This window comes from Cornus florida, unplaced genomic scaffold, assembly GCF_030987335.1.
Source record: "Cornus florida cultivar Cherokee Brave unplaced genomic scaffold, ASM3098733v1 CherokeeBrave_3.0.0_Hap2_Chr11, whole genome shotgun sequence".
Taxonomy (NCBI): domain Eukaryota; kingdom Viridiplantae; phylum Streptophyta; class Magnoliopsida; order Cornales; family Cornaceae; genus Cornus; species Cornus florida.
The window spans coordinates 71,746,585-71,769,580 of record NW_026775581.1 but is presented as its reverse complement, the minus strand read 5'-3'; the positions used below and the strand labels follow the sequence as shown (position 1 = coordinate 71,769,580).

The following is a 22,996-nucleotide window of genomic DNA, read 5'->3' as shown; positions in this document are numbered from 1 at the left end:
AGCAATAGGGCAATGCAAGAGAAGCTGGTCAAATGAATCTCCATTCCTCTTGCACACGCAACATCAATTAACCGTGATCTTTCTTCTCCTCCTCAAGTTGCCAAGTGTCAAAATCTAACCCCAAACCACTGTCCAAGCTAAAAAGGCCTCCTTGAGAGGGGCCTTATGGTGCACGATGCTTTACAAGTGCACTGGGGTATCTGATAGGCAACTAAACAAAGAAGACACATTGAACCTCCCATGAGAAGAGGCCAATCACACAAGAGAGTCCAAGCTTCCACCATCAAACACTTGACAATAAAGGATCACTAAAAGACTAAGCACATCCTCTATCTCCCACTCCTGAAAATGTCTCAGGAATTGCACATCCCAAGAAAACCTCCCGCTATCAAGCCGATAACAGTCAGCTACCAAAGTGTGCCTATCAGCAGCAATCCTGAAAAGTCTGGAAAAGGAAAGAGCCAAAGCACGATCACCGCACCAAGAATCCTTCCAAAACCGAACGCTCCTACCATTCCGCACTTTGAATCTGAAATGTCTCAAAAATTCAACCCAACAATTCTAGGTAAATTTCCAAACCCCAATGGCTCCCCTGATTCTAAACACACAAGAACTCCACCCTCCACCCCAAAGCGAGAGGATATGACTCGACTCCAAAGCCTCTAGCGCTCCAACACCAAATCTCCATAACCACTTCCCCAGAAGATCCTTATTGGAAGGCACCAACCTTCTGATCCCCAGCCCACCTGACTGAATCGGTCTACATACCTTATCCCAGAAAAAAGTACTTGAACTCCTCCCCTAAGCCAGCCCAAAGAAAGTTCCTCTGGAGTCTTTCAATCCTTCTAGCAACTGAATTAATGGAATATTTTTTACTCATCAAAAAAAAAAAAATCCTTCTAGCAACTGAACGAATCTGAAAGAGAGATACGTGGGAAGACTCGACAAAATACTTTTTCATCCACCCAGCCAATCTCCTCTCGAACCGCTCAACCTCCGGGGCCCAACTACTCACTCTCCTCAAAGGAGCCCAATGGCAGTCCCAAACACAAAAGGGGGAAAGTAGCTGACCCCGCGCCTAAGAACAGCAGCAAGATAAGAACTATCTTGCACCTAGCCCACAGGCATTAGAGTACCCTGACTGATATTCACTTTCAGCCCTGAAACTGCCTGAAAACAAATTAGCACGCATCTCAAGGATCTCAGCTGGGACACATCAGTGTCATGAAAAGCCAGAGTATCATCACCAAAAAGGAGAGATGAGATCTCTAACACACATGAAAGTATCAACACAGCATATCTTTTTTTATAAGATCTTTCAATATAAATAACAAGGGACCTAAAATTCCTCAAATTAACCATCTCGCTCTATAGAACTTCAATTTTATTTTTCACCAGATATTCACCGTGGATGTAGGCTTACGCTGAACCACGTAAATCTTTGTGTTCTGTCGTGGCGTGTTTACTTTTCTGCCGTAATTCTTGATTGTGTTCCTGGTTCCCAATATATGTCGATACACAAATATTTGGCTGACACTCGAAATAAACAATCAAAGGTATATTTTTTTAATTATAGTTTTCATTTAACTTTGTTATGCATGTATTCAGTCATTTTCCCCTTGTGTATCATTCAAGTTTGGCATCTTAGAGACTTGCTTCACTTTTCTAATTTTATTAATTGACAATATATATATATATATAAATAGATACATAATTAAATAAAAAATCTATGAGATCAACCATCATCAACATAAAATTATGACAATTCCTGGAAAATGCAAAAAGCTAACATGGATGTCTCTCGAACCCGTAATAATTGATTAAACAAAGAGATATTTGGATGCTCTGCACCTCCATAATTAAATCTCTCTTCCTTCATACTATAGAGAAATAACTAAGCATAAAGAAAAGATGTGAAAGCTTACAGCTTGGACAAGATCCATAGACCCAAATAATTGATTGTGAATGCGGACAACATTGTCCAGAATGGATTCCTTCATGAAGTTCCATTCTTCCTCCAGAATTTCACCTTTTTCATCAACTTCCTGCTCAATGAAGAAGAGATGCGGTTAGGGAATCATATACACAAACACAAAGATACAGACACAAACACATGCATAAAGAGAGAGAACAAAAATACGATTTGCAAATAGAACTGTTACCCTTTCAGTGAATTCTTCATCAGCTAGAAAATCACGCCATTCTGAAAAACTCTCATTTGCAACACTAAGAGTGGATATATCAATTTCGAATATGTCCTCCATCTTAAATGCACGGGTCCTAAACTTGTATTGCTGAGCTTCACGGTCTTCTTTGTTTTTGACTTCAACTTTCATGCTCATCCAAAGCCTTGCAAACTCCTCAAATATCTTATCCAAAAGCTGATAAAGAGAGATATTGCGATATTAGTTCAAAAACTTAGTGTTCAGTAAATTCCTCGGTAAACTTTCTTCTAAAAATTAATCATAAAGGTGGATTCTCACCGTGAAGGATGTGTAATCCATTAATTGGGACTCAGAAACAGAATGAACAACACGAGCAAGAATATTTTGATTAATCGCAGCCTTTTCTTGCAAGACAGATAACTGTTCCAAATGGAAAATATTTAATTTTATGTCAATGAGATTAACTAAAGCTCTACATCAATGTCAAGCATTGAATGAGCAGGAAATTTAACATCAAAAAATCACACACCGTTTTAGAAGTGACACCTCCTCTAAAAGCAACCAAATTTCCTAGCAAATTGATATCCATATCCCCAGTATTAGTAGGGAATTCAACATCATAGTAAGGGAACTTGGCCAGCCCACTATTAACGTTAACTGAAACAGCTTTGGATGCACAGCCCCTTGGAAATCTCATAAATGAATATAGTGTATCCTGTCATGCACCAACCAAGCTAGCATCAAGAGGTACATAACATCTACAATAATAATGATTGTGATAATGACATGATGATAACAACAAAAACATAACACAAGAAACATGTAGTACCAGAACTTTATCCATATCATCTTGCCCAACTTCATGCAGAAACTTTTTCTGCAAAGAACTTGAAAAAACCAGAGCTAAGCCTAATTTCATATCATAGATTGCAAACTGAACTGGTTGAACAATATCAACATAGGCAGCATATTCGCACGATAACCTATCAATAAAACAGGTTGCTGTCTCCTGAAAGATTGGATGGAAAATGGATAACATATGAATAATATCTTGAAAAATAAACTTTAAAGGAAATCCGTAATGTAGACACTATCTAATATAAAATAAATTAGCCAACACCAGTATCTAGTCCGAAAAAAATACCTGCCAGTTTTGCACTTGGTCAGTAATCTGCTGTAGATCCATGCTTTCAACATTCTTGATCAGGCCAATTGAATTTCCAATCAGTTTAAGAAACTCATCACATTCATATTTTAACTTCTTAAACTTTGCAGGATCAGAGCGAAAGACAATCTGAGTACAAGAACAATCTTTATAAGAAGGTCACAACAACAAATATCAAGCAGAAAATATGATGTAAGAAGACGAGGAAAAGAATATTGCAATACTTTAATTTACATTTCTTGAAATACAAATTATGCAGACTGGGCCACTATACAAGAATGAAAATGGATAAAATTCAAACAAAATGCTTGTCGTTCCATGATGATGAATGAAAATAACTGGTTAGAAAAACAATATCTATATCAAAACAGAAAAGATGACATAGTAGTACATTTTAGAGAAAAGCATAACAATGCTGGCAGAGATAGCCAGTTTCCTCATAAATATAAAATTAAAATTAATTATTATTCAGACAAATAGCAGAACCCCATTCATTTGGGATAAAGCCAAGGTCATTCAAATAAATAGGTATCATGTGCAATAAATAAATAAATGTTAAATTACTGAAGAAAGAACCCCAAGGTGTAAAAAAACACTACAGTTATCAAATAAAACATTGCAAGTGAAAAAGATAAAATCGGAATAGTTTCGAATATATTACAAATCAAACAATCAGAATATGCACATATGCTTCTTTTCTTACAAAAGAAGGTGAAATGATGCCATTTTCCTATATGATTCAAAAAAACTCAAAAGTTCTATAGCTCATAGGTGACGAACACAAATAGATACAAAAGGAGAAATGATTAAGTTTCCTATATATGGTTTAAAAAAATATGCATTTCCACAGTCTCCCTGCTGAATTAGTTCCAAAATGATAAACATATGTTTATGTTTATTCTTTTCACATTTCTACATTTTTTACAGCACAGTTTTCCAGAGATTCAACAAGTACAAGGACGGCTAGAGAGGGAAGGCCGTGAAGTCTCAATCTCAGTGTTAAGTAATGCAAGATATCTCTCATAAATTCATTAACTTGATTGCACCAATCTTTTGAAATTAAGGAACTGACCGGTTTTGATCAAAGCCTAACAAGTTTGAATTAGGCGACAAGTGAAACTATTGATATATATATATATATATATATATAAAAATCAACAATTAAATTAAAGCTAGAAACTTGCTGGTGATTGTCCAGAGTAAAGCTCAAATCAGTCCAATCATAGTAGTTAAGCTTCATGGCTTCATTACCACATATCTAGAGGAAATTACATAACAAGTAGTTTAAAAAAGGGGTCGGACCTTTCTTTGTAGCCTCTTGCACTCAGATTTGAGATTTTCCAACAACATTGTTCTCTGTTTGCCATTTTCGCTCAAATAAAACGAACCCGCTAAATAGGAACACTCTTGCCGTACCTATAAGAAGTGACACAGTGAGAAGATTTGAGACATGAATTATCAGTCTATCACAGAAGCATATACATATAAAAACGAGTTGACAAAGAAGAGATACGCTTAAGGTCCATTAGAGGTCACGTGCATGCAATGTTTCCGTGTATCACAAGTGTATGCACCATGCATAAAGTTGGGGGCCCACATCCTAGAAGCCAAGACCGAATACTAACCACCCTCAACAGTACAAAATAAACCCTAATAACAACTGCTAGCACTCCAAAGCAAGGGAAAAATTTTATTTTTCCCATCCAAACAGTCAAATTTTAATGACCATCATGGCATACCAGTTGGAGTAGAGGGAGTGGGGAGGATACTTGTGCAAATCGGAAGTGTTAGAAAGATACTATATGCATGAAGCAGTAAGTTTTTAACCATAAAAGAATGTTACGTGCTTAAACAATACTTATTTTACAAACGAGATAACAGTGAATGACGAAGCCCAAATAACAATTGCTAGCACTCCAAAGCAAGTAAAAATAATCCTTTTCCCTTCCAAACAACTATTTTTCCCTTCTTAACAGTCGAATTTGAATGACTATCATAGCATACCATTTGGAGTAAAGAGTGTGTGGGGAGGACACTTGTGCAAATGGGAAGTGTTAGAAAGATACAACATGCATGAAGCCAGTGTTATTAAAGGCTCAAGGCGCACCAAGGCGCTAGAGGTCCTTTGGAGCCTAGGCACGAGACGCACGGCTAGGCGCGCGCTTGAGTGACGTGAGGTGCACATTGAAATTTTAAACTACCATAAAAGCATTCATATCTCACAAGTCATATCAATATTTTAAAAATTAATATCAAATATTAAAAAGTAAATCCATCAACTATATAAGCATTCAAGAACATAAAACAAAACACAAATTTGTTTTCTTGGAAGACAAAACAAAATTTGTTTTTTGAAAAAAAAAAAAAAAAAACACTGTTAACAAGAAAAGGGGAAAAAAAAAGAGAGCCCAAAAAAAAAAAAATAAAAAAATAAAAAAATAGGACACAGAGACAAAAGAAGTAGATGAGAAGAGAGAGAAAGTGTGAAGAAAAAGGAGAAAAACAGAGCCCAAAAAAAAAAAAAAAGACTGAGAGGAGAACTAGATAGAGAGAGAGAAGTAAACAAAGATGAGAAGAGAAGAGAGAGAAGAAGAACAAAGAACTGACATGGCTCCATTGTTCATCTCTGCAACTAGGGCTTCGTCGTTGGTCTCATAGTCTCACTCTTTCTATGTTCGGTTGACACTTTGATTCTTGGGCTTTCTTATTTGTTTATTCGTTTGAACAAAAGTTCCTTTTCTCATACGCTTAGGCTTTCTTATTTGTTTATTAAGTTGCCAAAAGTACCTTTTTTGGCTTAAGAAAGAGAATAATCATTTTTCAACAAAAAAAAAACTGTGAGGCGCGCCCAACAAATAGGATGAGGCGCAACCGAGGCGCGCGCCTAGTAAACATAAGTGTGCCTGGAATGACAACAGGCACTAGACCTGCGCCTCGAGCCTAGGCGCGCCTTTAACAACACTGCATGAAGCAATAGATTTTTAACCATAATAGGCCGTTACATGCTTAAACAATGCTTAATAATTTACAAAAGAGAGATATTACTGAATCAGAAAGCCCTATAAGACAAAGTTGGGTCAGCAAAATTATTCAAATACAAAAGTTAAACAAAGTTTACACATAAATCTATTCATTCATTCCTTAATACATAAAGAACTCCCTTTGCAGTCAGACTCACATTGCCATGTAGCGCCTGGTCTACATTAGCAAATCCTAATACATCTAGATGCTAGACATAACATCAAAAAAGATGCATTCATTTGATATTCAACTCTTGTTTTAGTATCGTGTTCCCATTACAATGTTAATTCTGTAACAAATTGATAAGTATAAAGTCAACGAAGGTGATTAGATGTGCATGCATAAGCATACCATTTTTAATCGAACAAAAAATTAGAATAAAAACAACTGATGACTGCGCAAACATACATAACATAATATCAAACCAACTATATAAGTTTGATTGCATGAACCTATATAATAGAAAACTGTTAGGGGAAAGCTACCTTATTCTCTAGTTCAAGCAATTCAATCCTTCCCGCTAACTGTGTGTGCTTGCAAGAGTACTTCAGTGAAGGATCCAGATCGTCACAGCTTATCAGGAGATGATAACTCAACCCCCCAATTCGTACCCATGCACAACCTAGAGCATATAGGATGTCTACAAAAGAGATGGACGACAAAAAATAGAGTCAATATCAAACATTCAACCCACGGAAATATGGATTTTGAAGCCTAAGATAGTCGATAAACTAGCATTCACCAGTAGATGGACATTGAAGATACAGTTCTCCAAGCACTGGCTCAATAAACAACCCCATCAATGAGGTCAATCCGTGATGGCTTGACGATGCAAGATGGGAAACCAATTCCTTGATACTGTCCTCCTGTGACCAAAGGAACAACCAACCAAACTGGAAAAAAATTAGTTTCCGAAAGCAAAATGAGGTTACTATATGATGTTTCAAGATTAAGAACACAAATCAAATACATAGGGCTGTTACTTTACAAAGGAGTCTATGGTATATATGTAACATTTTGATTTCTGTTTTAGCAACAGAAAACCATAGGACGCTACAAGATCTTAATGTAGAACATATATGGTAGTAAGAAATTTCACTTGAATTGAAAATATCACTCGAAAATGCATACCGTCGTCGTATTCTTCTGAAAGGAACAAAGAACAGACTTGATTACAGCATACACATCAGCTTCAAATGTTTTTCTGTGGGTATATATAATCTGGAAGTAAAAGAGTCAAAGAAATAAAATTTAACTGAGCATACTCAATAAATGAAGATATTTTATACTTCGAAAGAAAGGCTACCTGTTGGAATATAGTTCTAGCCGTGGATAAAAGAAAACTATGTAAATTAGTCATTGGTGAACATTGCCAAAGACTACGAGAAGCGACTCTGAGTTTCAAGCTGTAAATGTGATAATCCTTAATAGCAAATGCACCTTTCCTGAATTTGAAGCAGGGGGGAAAAAAATGAGGAATGCACAAATATCCCCCAGAAAACATGATATCAGCATATACAAGTATATAGTAAGAGATCAATAATCTAAAACTCTAAAATGTTATAATGAACAACAGACAATAGTATGCAGCATTCCCCACAGTACATTATGACTGGGTGTAGCCTCTATACATTTAGCATTTCATGGTGCCATGAAAATACAGAAGAAATGGCCACCTATAAAACCATACCATCGTGTGGAAGCATTTTCATAGAATACACACATCGATATAATTAAAGGCACAGACAAGGGACGGAAGTACACAAACAAGAATGGCTAAAAGTTTCTCAACATATCCGTTGGTCAAAATTTACCAGTCATGACAAAATAATGAAGGCCCCCAATTATTTAGAATAAATAAAAAAACAGGTAACAATGTCAAGAAATATTCAATCTTGAAAATCTTAAAAATTTGATCTTACAGAATTTGGTTCACAGTTGCCGCCTTTACAGGCTGAAAAAGCATATCAGGTTCACAACCAGCAATCCTCGAAAGGTTCTGCCAGACAAATATAACGAAGAACAAATAAAGCCTCCTGTCAACAAGAAGTCCAAGATTTCAATGTACAAAACTGTGACATCCTGATATATATACCTCAACTAAAGCAGGACAAGGGGTCCACAAAGATGAATGCCAACTGAACCACATCTCAAGAACAAAGCTTGCAACTTTCATGTTCACTGTAACATAAGATGCGGACTAATTAGCTATTCATATTAATACTAATGCCTAAATTTATAAGGATCATACTAACCAGAATCAACTGCTGGCCAAGCATCCAATGACCACAGAATCTTTTGATGCGGCAAAAAATCAGAGGGAGGTCTTGATGAGAAGTTCAGGGAGAAATTCCTTGTGTATACCAGAGAGTCCGACAAACTAGACAAAGCCTGTTGATATAGGATTTAGGATGAGCAAGATCCGTGTTAACCAAAATGAATGAACTAAAGCATATCATGAAATAAAATGAACAACATAGATGCACCACATAATCATAAGCATAGACAGTAAAGGATTATAGATTGTAACCTTATGATTTGATCATCAGTTTATGAATGTCCCGATCTAGAACTAAACGGAAGACAATGATCTACTAAACTTAATTTGAGTTACAAATAAAGTGAAGTAGGATCATTCATGCTTACAGATAGACCTAAACCATGATGATCAAATTCGCCATGACAAAAGGTTTAAAACTAAGTTAACCAAACTCCAACCCAAGAATCCCGTAGTTAACAATGACCCAGACTCACACCAAACGATCTCCTCAAACTCCCACCAAACTCCAACCCAAGAATCCCCTAGTTAACTCTGACCCAGACCTGCACCAAACAATCTCCTCAAACTCCGGTGCCACCAGTCAAAGAATCAGTGTCTCGCACGATCCTCCTTTAGTAACACAATCTCCATGACTAGTATCGCCTGTTCTTTATAGTTTTGTATGGATGCTTCCAGTGTTGAGTCCAGTGTTGCTTCCAGATGTATTATGATGCATGCAAAAGAAACAAAGTCTAGCATTCAAATTGCTTATACTTGTAGGTTCTCTTAAACCATAAGTTGTTTATATAGAGCATAGAAGCATCAAAGGATCAGGGTTCAGAGATTTGAATCCCATTCGAAAACTTAATTCCAGAGGTTTGGTTCTGTTGAACTTAAGTGATAGAAATTACTCCAATGACCTTTGCTCGGTACATTGACCGACCAAAATAGTTATGTCATGAACACTCAAGGATTTCGAAAATAGTAACGTATAAAAAAAACTTACAGAAGGTATTTTCAAGAATAAAAATATGGAAGTTAAAACCCTAATACGTTTAATGAGAAGTTTGAACATGAACATGAACACTGATTTGGCGAGTGCATAATTTAGAGTTGCGATAACCTTTTTGCCCTTACTTGGAACTCTGAATCCTCTTGTTAGTCGTGACGAAGGTAACTCAGATGATTGACTGTAAGTACCTAGATTTTGAAACCAACTAAGTCCTATTGACCAAGCACCCAGAATTAAAAAAATATGGAAACTGCAATTTAAAAACCTAACAAGCTTGTGCCAAAGCATAGGGAAAAGAAAGGTCAACGAAAGCCAAGAAACTTTGAAGTGATCAATAAAAATCAAATTCTCAAACATCAACTAATTTGATGGATATCCTCCAATACAGCTCATACCTCATAACCACAGCAACCGATAGATTTTTACCAGTAAAATTCAGTATCCACATATGAAACATGTATGAAAAAAGTTGAGGATTCTGCACAATACATATTCCGTTACTGACTTTTAAGGTGAATCATCAGAATCACTCACTTTTGGAAATAATTAAGTGAAAATTCCCACAAAATATATCATAGGTGCATCATATAATGACATTAATATGCAGAATCTAGAGGGCCGCAAATAAAATGGGTGTCAAAATTGTTAACAACTCTTGAGTAATGTGAAGAACTTTGAATAAGTGAATAATGTGTCAAATAAATAAATAAATAAGGAAGAAGAAGAAGAAAGAAAGAAAAACATTTTAAAACCTAACAATCGCAGCATAGAGACAAGAGAGTTCCTTGCAAAGTCATTCCTTTTTCCGATTTCTTAGAATCAGATTGATATTTCTTTTGTTTATACAAAAAAGATATCAGTGGCTAGGCTCAAGTCCGTAAACTGGGTCAAATGAGAATTGCATGTACATCTGGTTGCACAAATTGCATAGCATCAGGTCTTCTCTGATCATGTTCAGACATGACAGGGAAGCCAGGAAGTCCAGGGGCATAGCAAACCTATTCATTCCCCATCCAGCACTCTCCAAAAACTACTTGGGTGGAATTTCCGTGAGAATGGTCCCCATGTTATAAATTATGCGTCAAAGAAGCATCCAAGTTTCTTTAATTCTTTAAACCCGGTAAAAATAAAGCTACACCATAATTAAATGTGAGATTCAAGTATCCTAAATTTAATCTCTTCAGTGATTGCCAAGATAATATTTGCGCTGAAAGACAAATCATTAGCATGTGAAGAGACAATTTTTCGCTCAAACTGCCTATTCTCTTATCACTTTTTTGCAAGCTACGTTAGATATTCTCTCTTACAGTATGATGTAAAACTTTCAATGTACTGAAACAAAATTAAGAAACAATGTTGACAAACTGACATTTTGTGAGGCAGTATACAAGATGAAAATTACTGTTCAAACATCCATGACCAGATCACATCTATTTAAGATTCATCCAATTTCAACTGCCTTAATCATTATGTGAATAAATAATCAGAAAATCTGAAGAACTGTACATTTTTTTCTCTCTTCTTGAATGAACCAACTCCCATTGCCAGAACAACTAAATTTAATGTGTAACTATCAAGAGGGGATATGATATGTGGACTCAACTAATCTGTGACATACCTATGTCGAACGCATGATCATAGATATGGGATGGGAAATATTGGAGGCCAAGGTTAGAAAAATCTGACGTGTATACACAACAGATATTGGATATGCATCCAGTAGTATGTCAAACTGGGCAAGCATCCATCAAGCATATCAATAATTTGTTATCATATAATTATGTAAAAGAATTCTGTTATTCCGTTCCTTTTTGTTATACTATTGCTTTTAAATAACATAAAAACACTATTTTATCCAAATATATATATATATATATATAGAAAAATCTTTATAAATATCTAACCGAGGCAACGTTTACTTTATTTGGCATTCAAACACGTACCAAACACAACGACTGGGTATAGAATATGTCTCTGAAGTGCTTAGTTAGTTATTCACCCATCAATCACATCCGATAGTGCTTTCTGCATAATTATCTTAATATGTTCCTATTACAAACATTATTGCTTCTACAGCATTATTGCTTCTATGTTAAACACCATTATAATCCAAAAAATATATAACTATAATATTAAAAGAATATGAATATTTAACCGAGCTCCATGTCATTTATGTCCAAGTGTGGATAAATTCAACGTCTAAAACCAGAACCAACACATGTAACAGAGTCCTTGTAGCGCAGGTTAGGTGATCTTCCACAAAGAATATATTAATTAAATCCCATTCAAGAAATAAACAAGGCTGAAACTATTAACATCGGCACTAAATTGGACAGTGTTGGAATAAAATATAGAATAATATTATCTTACATGATGTAATTCTTCTGCATCAAGAAAGACAATCTTTGACAGCTCTTGAAGTAACTCCATATCCAAAAAAGAGCTGTTGCTGTCAGTTATGGGAAGAGTATCCTGCCAGCTATCAAAGCCCAACCATCTATCCCGTATATCAGAAGAGAAGACACAACAAGTAGTGAAGTCTGCCATAGAATATACACATCTAGTAGCCCCAATAGTTGCTTGCAATTTATTTTTCTCATGCTCAAACCTTTTCAAAAGCATCTGCCATTAATAACGCATGAGCAAATTGAGGCATTAGATGAAATCCATTTGAATGAAAATTATAATTCCAGACATCATGAAGGCAAACCTGATGCATCTCCTCCAACTCCTGAACAGCATGAGAATCCCCTCCCTTCACTTTTTCCACAATATATGTTGACATGCAAACACCTTGTCCACAGAAAAAGGTTGCATCAAAACAAATAAACTATGCATAAGGAAATCCATCAAGAATTAATATTCTGTTCGGTGTGGGAAACAAGAAACTTCCAAAATAATTGTGTTTCCATCCTTCTGTTTGCCCAATTACAGAAGGGGGAAAAACGGACGAAGAGGGAATACGATAAAATTAAAGAATATGATTCTCCTGCACCAACAAATTTAAGTGCTGAAGTTTTTTAAGTGGTAATTATATATATATATATATATAGAGAGAGAGAGAGAGAGAGATTTTCACATAAATCTTTCAGTGATAAGTGAAGTCAATGTCATTGAAATATAAGACTGAAAATTAAGAGCTGAATTTTAAGTGGTAATTAAAAAAAAAATTGAGATTTTGGTATATATTTGAATTTTAAGTGTTAAGCATTCAGTGAAAAGTGAAGTCAATGTCACTTAAAATGCTACCCAATTTTAAGTGGCGCTTACCTTTTCAAGTGATACACAAATTGCCTTATGAAAACTGTTTATGTGATATACAACTTGCCTTATAAAACACACTTAATTGGATAAGCACTTAACAAAATCAATTGCCAAATATGGTTCTCAAACAGCATCGTAGGGTACAGCTACAAGATATCAATCCAAGGTACAGAAGATATCCCTGAAATGGCCCAAGTTTTCTGCGTTGCATTTCCTCTCCATTTTATATTCATTTACGAGCATAGGGAAGGACATGATTTTTCTTTCCTACCTCTATCCTCACATATTTTCTTTTTTGTGTCTACTAAAGAAGAATTGTTTAGAGGTCGTATAAAAGTGAGAGAAGTGATTCAGATGCCATAAGCCAACCACAATAAGACCATGGTCAAATTTCAAACTGGAACTCTAGAAGTGAAAGAGAAGAAGTATTGTTACGACAAACAACGCAAACAAAGAACAAATCAAGAATCGTGACAGCAAAGTAAACACGACACACACAGAGAACACAGATTTACGTGGTTCAGCATAAGCCGATGTCCACAGTGAAGATCCGGTGAAGGATTTCACAAGGCACAAAAACAGGAAATTACAAGTTTCAACCCCCAAACCTCCTCCCTCCCTCCCTCCCTCCCTCCTGCGATTTCGGTATTCTCTCTTAACACAACCAAACCTTAACCGCCTTATATATTGGGCTACAAGAGAATGCTAGAACCGGGTCCACGACCCACAAGAGAGAAAGAAATGGGTCAGAAATCGCGACGCAAACTGGGCCAAAAAAAAAAAATTTGGGCCACAATAATCTCACAAGTATGATAATCAGTAAGAGTATCACATTGTTGAGTCGGGCCAGTATAGTGGTGATACTCAAGACTTGTGCAAGACTCGGACTCAATAGGGAATAGTAGGAATCCGCAACTTTGCAATTGTCCTGACCCCTTCTCTTCACTAAATTCTATGGGACTTCCTTGTTTTCTACATCTCATTTACAAGGATTGATATATTTATTTATATTCAAAAAGCTCTATCATTCCATGCATACTCAACATCTTATACACCAAATGCATATTAAATTATAGTGTAGAAAGAAATGAAAAGCAACAGAGATAAAATGAATAACAAGAAGCTAGCAGCAGCAAATAAATAGTAGTTGATGAAGAACGATAAAGGCAATCAATAAAAATATAATGGCAAAAAATGATAATTAAAAAATTTACAGTGCCTAATGAAATTTTTATTGTATAACTAGTAAAAAGTCACAGTGGGAATATCAATGGAGAGTCAAATGAGGATCAACAGTCTTAAAAGAGAGTGAATATTATACCTTGCATTGCAAGAAAGCGAAGTTCAGGATCTGAAGAAACAACAGCCTCAATGGGGCAATCTTTTGAGGCTAAGGTTAAAAAAAAAAAAAAAAATAGGAGGTAAAAAAGGTTAGTGCAACATCACGTGCATGGAAAGTCAGCAACCATAACATAAGAAAACATCAAATACATACCCTGTTTCCACGGTTTCCTCTTTCTTGGCCATACCAACTCACAAAAGTTTAAAAGCTGATGCTGCTTTTGATATAGATCAGCCGAAGAAGGCACAATGGGATGACCGCCATGTACCCAAAGCAATGACTTTTGCAAATGAAAACGCCAAGATGAAACTCCATCCAGATGTTTACTTTCCATCTATACCAGCCAAAGGTCATCTTCTAAACCATAAAAGTAAATTACAAGAGAATGAGAGTACAAAAAATTTGTGTCAAAGAAACCTACCTGTAAACTTTCAACTTCTCTTGGACAGATTTCCCTAAATTTCACAGCATTCTTGATCAAAGAACGCCATGAAATTAGGGAATGCTCAAATTGGGATGACAAAATGCTGTTCCAAAATGATATGTGATCTCCAAGCAGCTCATTATATAATCGAAAAAGCACATCAAATGTAGGAGATTCAACAAGCATATCAAGCACTTTCTCTTCTAGTGTTTGTAGAGATCTTAACACAGGAATGAAACACTGAGTTTTCTCACTGAAGTCATACTCACTCTCAGCATTCCACTGTTGCAAACTAAGCCTTAAAAGGCCTACACAATTAATAGCATTACAGAGAATTTTGCTCGAGGACTTTGACATGTCGTCAGATGCAAATAAATCAACTATTTCCAAGGATAGCATTGGTATTGGCTTTGAGTCTAAATCAAACTGGAGACGAGACATAAGCTCCCGGCGGCAACAAACAATATAATTCCAAATAGGATGCTTAAATTCCTGCTTGAGTAGCATCAGGAAAGAACTAAAGAAATTACAAAATGGCATTACGCGAGAACCAAACCAACTAAACCAACAAAAATACAGTTCGATATCACTTTCATTGGCTTGTTCGATTGTCCAATTTGCAGCAAAGAAGAGCATTTTTCTAGCAAGTGCCAAGTCGAGCTCCGCTCGCCCAACATAATTTCTTTTTTCAATTCTTTTTTCGTTTGAAGCCTTGGGAGACATAATCAACTGTAATGTCTCCATATCCAACAAGTAACCACTAGCAGTTAGAGCTTGTTGCATTGGGCACCGATCCAAGGAAATATGAAATGTATACGACGCACTTTGGGCACCGAGAAACTCTAGATACATGCAATTTTGTTTGACAGAAGTTTCTTTAGAGTACCATACATAATCCCTTAATTTCAAGGGTGTTGGCCATCCTCCAGGTGAACACAAAGAACTTGCTAGGGATAAATCAAATTTGAATAGCTCATCCATTGATAAATAAGAAAGTATCACATGAGAAACAATATCTTTCCCTTCAGCTTCACCTAAAGAGGACAGGTATGTATGCTCCCAACTTATTTGGAGGCTCCAAACAAGCTGATTGCCATTTGTGAGAAGCCGCTGGAATAGCTGCACCCAACGTGCAAGCTCAAGGCATGTAATGTTTATATGAAAGCGTAGAGCTTCATTCTTAGCATAGATATGAGAATTGGCCATTGAATCAACCAACATGCCAACTGGAATACCAGAGAGAGTAAGAAATCTCTTCACATCTTTGACTCGAGTCTCATCACGATTGTCACCACTTCCAGCCTCAAGCAGCCAATCTGGCTCCATCATATATATTTCAACTCCTCTATTTCGCATTGCCCGGGACACTTCACCATAACTTGGGTTAACCGTGAGGAACATCCGAAATTGGGGGTGAGGATGGATAACCAATGCCTTTCCATCAACAGTCCCACGCTCATGAACTGTGATTGATCCATGCGGCTCAACCAAAGAGTTGATCCTATCAAAAACCTATATTTAAGAAAAGATGGGCAAAAGTAAAATTTGTGCACATTACAAATTAGTACCAAATAAAGAAATAATTAAAACTACAAGAACCATCAACCAAAAACATAACAAACCGTGGGATTGCAAGTATTTGCATTCTCTAGAACAATCCATTCTCCATTTTCAATAGCCTTTATCAGTAATCCAGTAACCCATTCAAACTTCGCTGAATATGGCTTTGTTTGGTGATCCTCTTGCAACTTTAAAAGCGTCTTCCGAGTCCTATCAAGATCCTCACATGACCAAGACACAGGCAGTGGATTTTTCATCAGATCCAACCTGAGATGTTCAATGATTTCGACTAACAAAGAAATGGAATCGAAGGATCTCGTATTCCAATTCTCGGTATATGCTGAAGCAGAAGCCAATGTAGTAGGGCCACAATCCATTTTTGATAAGAAAGAAAGCCATCGAGTTATGAGATCTTTTCTTCTTCCTATAAATGCCTCTGACGAAAATTCCAGTTTCAAGCTGCAGTATTCATTTATATAACACTCAACCTGAGCAATGGTAAGGCGATAATTGCGGAAGGCATTGTATTGCTCAAAGCATCCAATTAGCTCGGATATATCAATAGCAGATGAAAGATTTAATTCATTTAAAACATTGCCAGTAAGCTGAGCAAGTAGCCTTATCAAAGAAGTCTTCCCAGACGAAGGTGGACCAATCAATATGCACAACCACTGATGCTCTACACACTGTGCAGCAGCTTCCAAGCTATGACGTATTCCCGGTAAAATTTTTAGCCCGCTATTAGATACTTTAGGTGACTGAAAATGATTCCTTTTTATGCAAGTATTCCCAACAATCAAGTATTGAGTAGTGAGCTGCACTCGTGGGTAAGGAATTAAATATGGATTCAGCCCAAAAACCTGTTCATAAAGCTGTATGACTTCTCTGCGATCAGCAGCAGTGCGCATTCTTTGAACATAGATGGTGTTGAGGAAGCAATCAAATTTTGACCCTTCAGGTGCACCTAATACATAGCTTAACAGATTTTAGAAAAGCCAACATCATTCCAACAATATAATCACAAATTGCAAGAGGACATAAAATTATATAATGAACCTTGTATGATCTGACAAGATCGGATGACATCCCGGAGATTGAACTCCCAAGGAGAACCATCTTGAGCGAACTTGTGATGTAACATAGTCTCTTCATGTAACCGCTTATTAAACAAAATCAGCTTTGAAAGTATATCCTTCGGAATTGATGGATACAGCGAATTACAGATGAAAACATAGTCATCAACAAGTAACTCATCCACATAAACCTGAAACCAATTGCAAGTTAACATATTACTACTGATCTCCAGCTTTTATATCAAGTTTACCGTCCTCAAGCTCAAACATATTGTACGTCAGGGGCAGCATATAGTAATACCTTGATAAAACGGTTCAGAAAGGACTTAGGAAGGCCTTTCCGGCCTCCGCCCTGAAAGGAAGGGTTCTGACATGCAAAAACTCTGAAAGATGGTGGACACTTGAAAGTGAGACCCAGCTCCGGGATAAAAACCTCAGCTCGATGGTCCAAAATTGCATTCAAACCCTAACATAGATAGAAAGTATGGGTACTCAACTCTTTGCGTATATTATTTGGAACATTTTAATGACGATTTATCAATATAAATATGTGGAAAAATAGTGAAAGGTGTGAGAACATACCTCTAAAACAGATTGTGGAGCAAGATTAATTTCGTCCAGAAGAACCCAAGATCCCTTTTTAATAGCCTAAAAAGTTACAATGCATAAGAAAGTCAAACGGACATCCAACATGATTCAAAAACGAAACATCACCAATATAAAAGTTTTTAACCTGCAGAAGGATTCCATCAGACCAAGCAAAATGCATTCCTTCATCACTCTCAACAGGGAGATCGGACCCCAATAAATCCATAATATCAGTCTGCAGCATATTATCCAATAAGTAATCACAAGGAAACAAATAATTGCAAGGATGCTTTAAGAATGAAGAAAGTGCAGTTGCTGAAAGGGGAACAAATGAAAACAACAAAATAAGAAGATTGAGAATCACGAACCTGCTCGGATAAGTTTATCCTTACAATCTTGTGCCCAGAATACTTTGCAAGGGCAACAATTAGACTTGTTTTTCCAACACCTGGACTACCTTCCAACAAAACTAGAGAGCAAAGGCACAATTTACGATGTCAGAGCATCTTCCAGATGAGGGGTTTTCTTATTTCTTTTTATTAATTAGTGAATTCAGAAAGAAAACACACAAAAGCACACAGACACAATCACACATGTATATCTCAGAAAGCACCGAAACAATGAGCCATAAGATAGTAATACCAGGCTTTGCAAGCTGCATAGCGCGCAATACCCTCAAGGTATTCCTGCAGGTAGTTGGTGCCAGAAATTCAAACCCATCAGACTCAAGATTATCATCACCTGCACAAGGAAAAGTGGATACCGTAAGAAATACATGCTGTTAGAATATATATTATGTATATATATATATATACATATGGGCACATGTAATAGGTTACTCACAGGGGGCATTTTAGTCTTTTTCTAATCTCTGTATTCATATACGTATATATATATGGGGGTGAGTTTTGTGATCAAGAACACTCTCACTACAATTCCCACATTTCTCTTCTCACTCTACAACTTCATAACTCCCTGATGTTAACATGAGCTCAAGATCCATGCACAAGGCTCCCGCCACTGCGGGATCTGGGAAGGGTCAGATTTATGCAGCATTACCCTTAGAGCATGAGCCTAAGTGGGCATTAATTTTAATAGAACCACCAGAATTAACCCAAAACTGGTATAAAACATTATCTTGATATTTCAATTTCAATTTTTAACAGTAGATGTAGAAGTGGGGCACAGATTTATTATGCTTCAAGTAATAAATCCCCACTCAAATAGTAGCTTCAAGTTTGAGAAGAAGTTCAATATTACAATCAAACAAACCCATAATGCTTCCAACAAAACATATGTGCGTTTTATAAACCTGAAACAGAACTTGAGTGTAATTTCAAAGCCGGTAAATGACCATGAACTCATAGAACCATCAAATCATATCAAAACTCATCTAGACTTATTCAGATTTTAGGCCCACTCCATATCACTAGACCGTCATGTCAATGGTGATAATTTTACCAGCACTGATGAAAATTTGTTAAAACATTAAACTTTATCAATTAACAACCTTTTTTTGAAATAAATTCTAGATTCAATTTTTACAGAAAATGAGCGTCTGTGGGGATTCTACTTCAATTCTCCATTGAGATGAGCAGTACTACAGTGCTACTCTTATTAGATAAGATATATACACGCCTATCAGCCGCCACGCACCCCGTTTAAAATGGTTATGGGGGGCCGTTAAATGGTTTTGGAAGAGGATGGTGACCGGTCCTATAGTAACAACCAGCACGGGTGCTGGGCGAAGATAGTGAAGGTCTCCCCGCCCCATTTATGATGTGAAATACCATTTTACAATTATATTTATGTAATATACAATATTACCCTTAGTGTGCATGTGTATATATATAAGTATGCCTTATGAAACCCTAATATCTCTTCACTCTTCAGTAGGTCAGCTGCCTCTTGGCTATTGAGACATGGGAGAGTCCTCGCCAGTGCGTCTCTCCATCAGCCTCACCATTGCCAGCCACCATTGTGTCTATCCGCCAGCTTCACTGTTACCAGCCAACAGTGAGTGACCCTCGGACATGTGTGTCTCTCCGGTGCTTTTCTTCACTTGTTTGTACCATAACTCTATCTCTCTCTCTCTCTCTCTCTCTCTCTCTCATAGGGTTCATTTTTTGGTGATTTCTGATTGTTAGGGGTTTAGGGATTTTCATCAATCATTCCGGCTTGTTAGGAGTTTTTGTATAATTTCATCCAGTGTGTGCAACTATTCCAAATGCATGTTACGGGATTGAAACTTTGCACAGCACATGCAAGATCTAAATTGACTTGCCAGGAAAAAGAATAGAAAGAAAAGTATTTTCCAGTAGTTTATAATTACTTTCTGTTTCTGAACTAAGCATTGTATAAACCAGATAATTAATACATTGTTTGAATATTACACACCTCAACAAATTTAAATTTTTGTGTCACTAGTTTCCCAATTATTTCATTTTTTTTTTTTTTTTTAATTTAATAAGTCTATGATAAATGAATTGCCAGTTGGAATCAGATTTCATTAAAATAGACTAATAACCTGTCAATCAAGTAGTGTGAAGTTGATTCAGTTGATAATTCAGAACTTGAGACAAACCAAGAGAGTTTGAAATTTTTATATTATTCAAGGATGAAGAAAAAAGAAAATTTGAGTACATTATGAATATGGGCCATCTGTTAATCAAATTTAGTCTTGTCTCTTCCTATTTAGTGAGATTGGACTAAACTTCTAGCTCTAGTTAAACTTTAGTTGGCTTAAAGTTCTAGTTCCAGTATTTTTGGCAGTTTCATTTTTGCTATTTCAATGGTTGCCCTTTTGTTTTCTGTTTTCCCTTCTTATGCTTGCTTATGTGTTAGTCTCTCAATAAATTGAAACTTCAATATTTGTTTCTATGTCAGCATAGTAAAAAAGTAAGAGATTGGAGGGAGAAACTCAAAGTTTGTTTGTTGAAGTGTCAATAAATTATAGTTAATCTCCAACTCCTTCAGCTCATGATTCAAAAATGCACCAAGAAAAAGAAAATTAGCATCAATTGCTTGGAAAGTTTTTTAGAAGGTTACTGTGGATGGGATGGGTTATGGTATTTCCATCCAAGTAGAAATGAACTAATAATTAAAATGAAAATGAGTTGGGAAAAAGTTGGTTGCTAATAAAAATAGAATGAAAATATTCAAATATTCCAACTTATTTAAATATTGCATGGATAATAATTTTATCATGGAATACTTAATTAGCAACACCGAGTAGAGATGAAAATTTTGAAGAAGTTGGTCGCTAATTAAATATTCCATGCCCTAAAGAGTTATCGCCTGATTGTAAAAGTCATCGTGATATCATAGTGGCATTGTCTAATTGGCTTTAAAGCCCGAGTGAGATCATTAGACTGAAGGCAATAAAAATGATGGAAAAATATGTGAAATATTGGGATGTTAACCATGTGGTAATGGGAGTGGCTTTGGTTTTACATCCACAATATGGGATTAAGGCAAGGATGATGATGAAGATAATTATGGAGTCATAGCTTCAGTTGAAATTCAAAAAGTTCACCAGTTAATATGGTTTGCTTCATGAGTACAAAAGCAAGCCGATGTCGGATGTAAATAGTGATGTTGGTGCATTTTTTAAGTTTACTTCTTTAGTCGGAGCTACTAATTTTGAGGAGGATTCTCTCTCAAACTTTGATTTGTTTGTCAACTTGAGTTCGATCTCATGTAAAAAAGACTAAGCTGGACTTTTACTTGGAAGAAATTCTGCAGCCTAGAACAACTAATTTTGATGTCTTGGGTTGGTGGAAGACGAATGGAATTAAGTTTCCTACTTTGCCAAGGATTGCCCAAGATATTTTAGCCTAGAAAGCACGGACACTTCTACGAAGGAAGTATCCGTGTCTGTTTGTGTCGAACACTGACACTCCTCGGACACGTGTCCCACACTTCATGTACATGTCCATAAATAAATATTAAATTTATTGTTTTGGTCACTTCGCTGATACTTTCGGACAATTCACCAACACTTCCCGAATAGATACTTATGCCGACACTTTCCGACATTTTTAACACAAGTCTTGTATATAGAGACACATGTAGAGTAGTCAAGCCCGGTAATTTTTAAAATAATATGAACACAGTCTAAAGTGTTCAAGTATTTTGTTTAAGAAAAATTGGCATTATATATATGGTCAAAAGTGAAGTATAAAGTGATACTTTTCATTTAAAGCAAAAGCACTATAATGAAAAAGTAGTGGAATAACAATATATATAATACAAAATTCATACAATAATGACATAATTTCATTTTCTAAATCATGTCAGAGCAACTCTCAGTATAGAAATTAGAAATGAAATAAAGTTTTATAATACTCTTTCTCAATAGATGTATATATAACTAAGAATTCATATTCATATATAGCCGTGTCCACGCCATACACTAGTCCTACTTTTTGAGATTTTCGAGTGTCGACATATCCATGTAGTATCGTGTCCGTGCCCATGCTACCAAGATTTTAACTAATCAGGTGTATTGTTGCATCAGAATCTGCTATTAGCACTGGCAACAGATTGATTAATACACATCATAATAGACTACATCCATCTACTTTAGAGGCTTCATGCGTTCTCAAAGTTGATTACAAGTGAATGGTAATTTTTTTTTTTTTTTTGATAAGTAATGGTAATTAAATATTAAAATTCTTTTAGTTAATTATTTTTTAATACAATGACTAGCTAAAAAGTTCGTTTTGTTTTAGAAGCACATTAAATCTTCTACCCATCGAATGTCAATATAGCCAAACCTAAATAGATGGAAACAACAAAAGGAATCAAAATAACCACAAACAAAGTATCAACCAAGGACCAATAGATCAGATCATGCAAGCCCAAAAGAAGAGCCCGAACATAAGAATAATCAAAGGAATTAGCCGTTGTAACTGTATAACAGCTAAATCCCAAATCTGAATCCAGCAACCACAGAGATGGCTAGAGCCATTCAACGCGGTAAATGTGTGGGGGCGAAGACAATCATGAGGAATTTCCAGCCAAATTAGGACTACGGGCTTCATAGCTGAATTTGAGGCTCGAAGATTGGAGCTATGCCCTAATCGAGCTTCAAATCCTGCCAAGAATGGAGTTTTGAGAT

General features: G+C 36.1%; 1 protein-coding gene across 1 annotated transcript in view; it reads right to left on the bottom strand.

Annotated features, from left to right (window-relative positions):
* Positions 1-22,996, bottom strand: part of LOC132285424 (midasin) — a 70,748-nt gene that overhangs the window by 19,938 nt on the left and 27,814 nt on the right. The window contains exons 28-53 of the mRNA XM_059787610.1: positions 18,517-18,615; positions 18,243-18,343; positions 18,020-18,109; positions 17,869-17,934; positions 17,588-17,752; positions 17,270-17,477; positions 16,276-17,177; positions 14,651-16,165; positions 14,383-14,563; positions 14,209-14,277; positions 12,334-12,416; positions 11,994-12,245; positions 8,607-8,742; positions 8,447-8,532; positions 8,274-8,350; positions 7,658-7,796; positions 7,483-7,572; positions 7,094-7,217; positions 6,837-6,991; positions 4,633-4,746; positions 3,310-3,459; positions 2,995-3,174; positions 2,695-2,880; positions 2,484-2,585; positions 2,163-2,381; positions 1,926-2,045 (exon numbers count right to left, since the gene is read on the bottom strand). Of these exons, the coding sequence (XP_059643593.1) occupies positions 1,926-2,045; positions 2,163-2,381; positions 2,484-2,585; positions 2,695-2,880; positions 2,995-3,174; positions 3,310-3,459; positions 4,633-4,746; positions 6,837-6,991; positions 7,094-7,217; positions 7,483-7,572; positions 7,658-7,796; positions 8,274-8,350; positions 8,447-8,532; positions 8,607-8,742; positions 11,994-12,245; positions 12,334-12,416; positions 14,209-14,277; positions 14,383-14,563; positions 14,651-16,165; positions 16,276-17,177; positions 17,270-17,477; positions 17,588-17,752; positions 17,869-17,934; positions 18,020-18,109; positions 18,243-18,343; positions 18,517-18,615 (5,609 nt within the window). The remainder of the gene's footprint in view (positions 1-1,925; positions 2,046-2,162; positions 2,382-2,483; positions 2,586-2,694; positions 2,881-2,994; positions 3,175-3,309; positions 3,460-4,632; positions 4,747-6,836; positions 6,992-7,093; positions 7,218-7,482; positions 7,573-7,657; positions 7,797-8,273; positions 8,351-8,446; positions 8,533-8,606; positions 8,743-11,993; positions 12,246-12,333; positions 12,417-14,208; positions 14,278-14,382; positions 14,564-14,650; positions 16,166-16,275; positions 17,178-17,269; positions 17,478-17,587; positions 17,753-17,868; positions 17,935-18,019; positions 18,110-18,242; positions 18,344-18,516; positions 18,616-22,996) is intronic.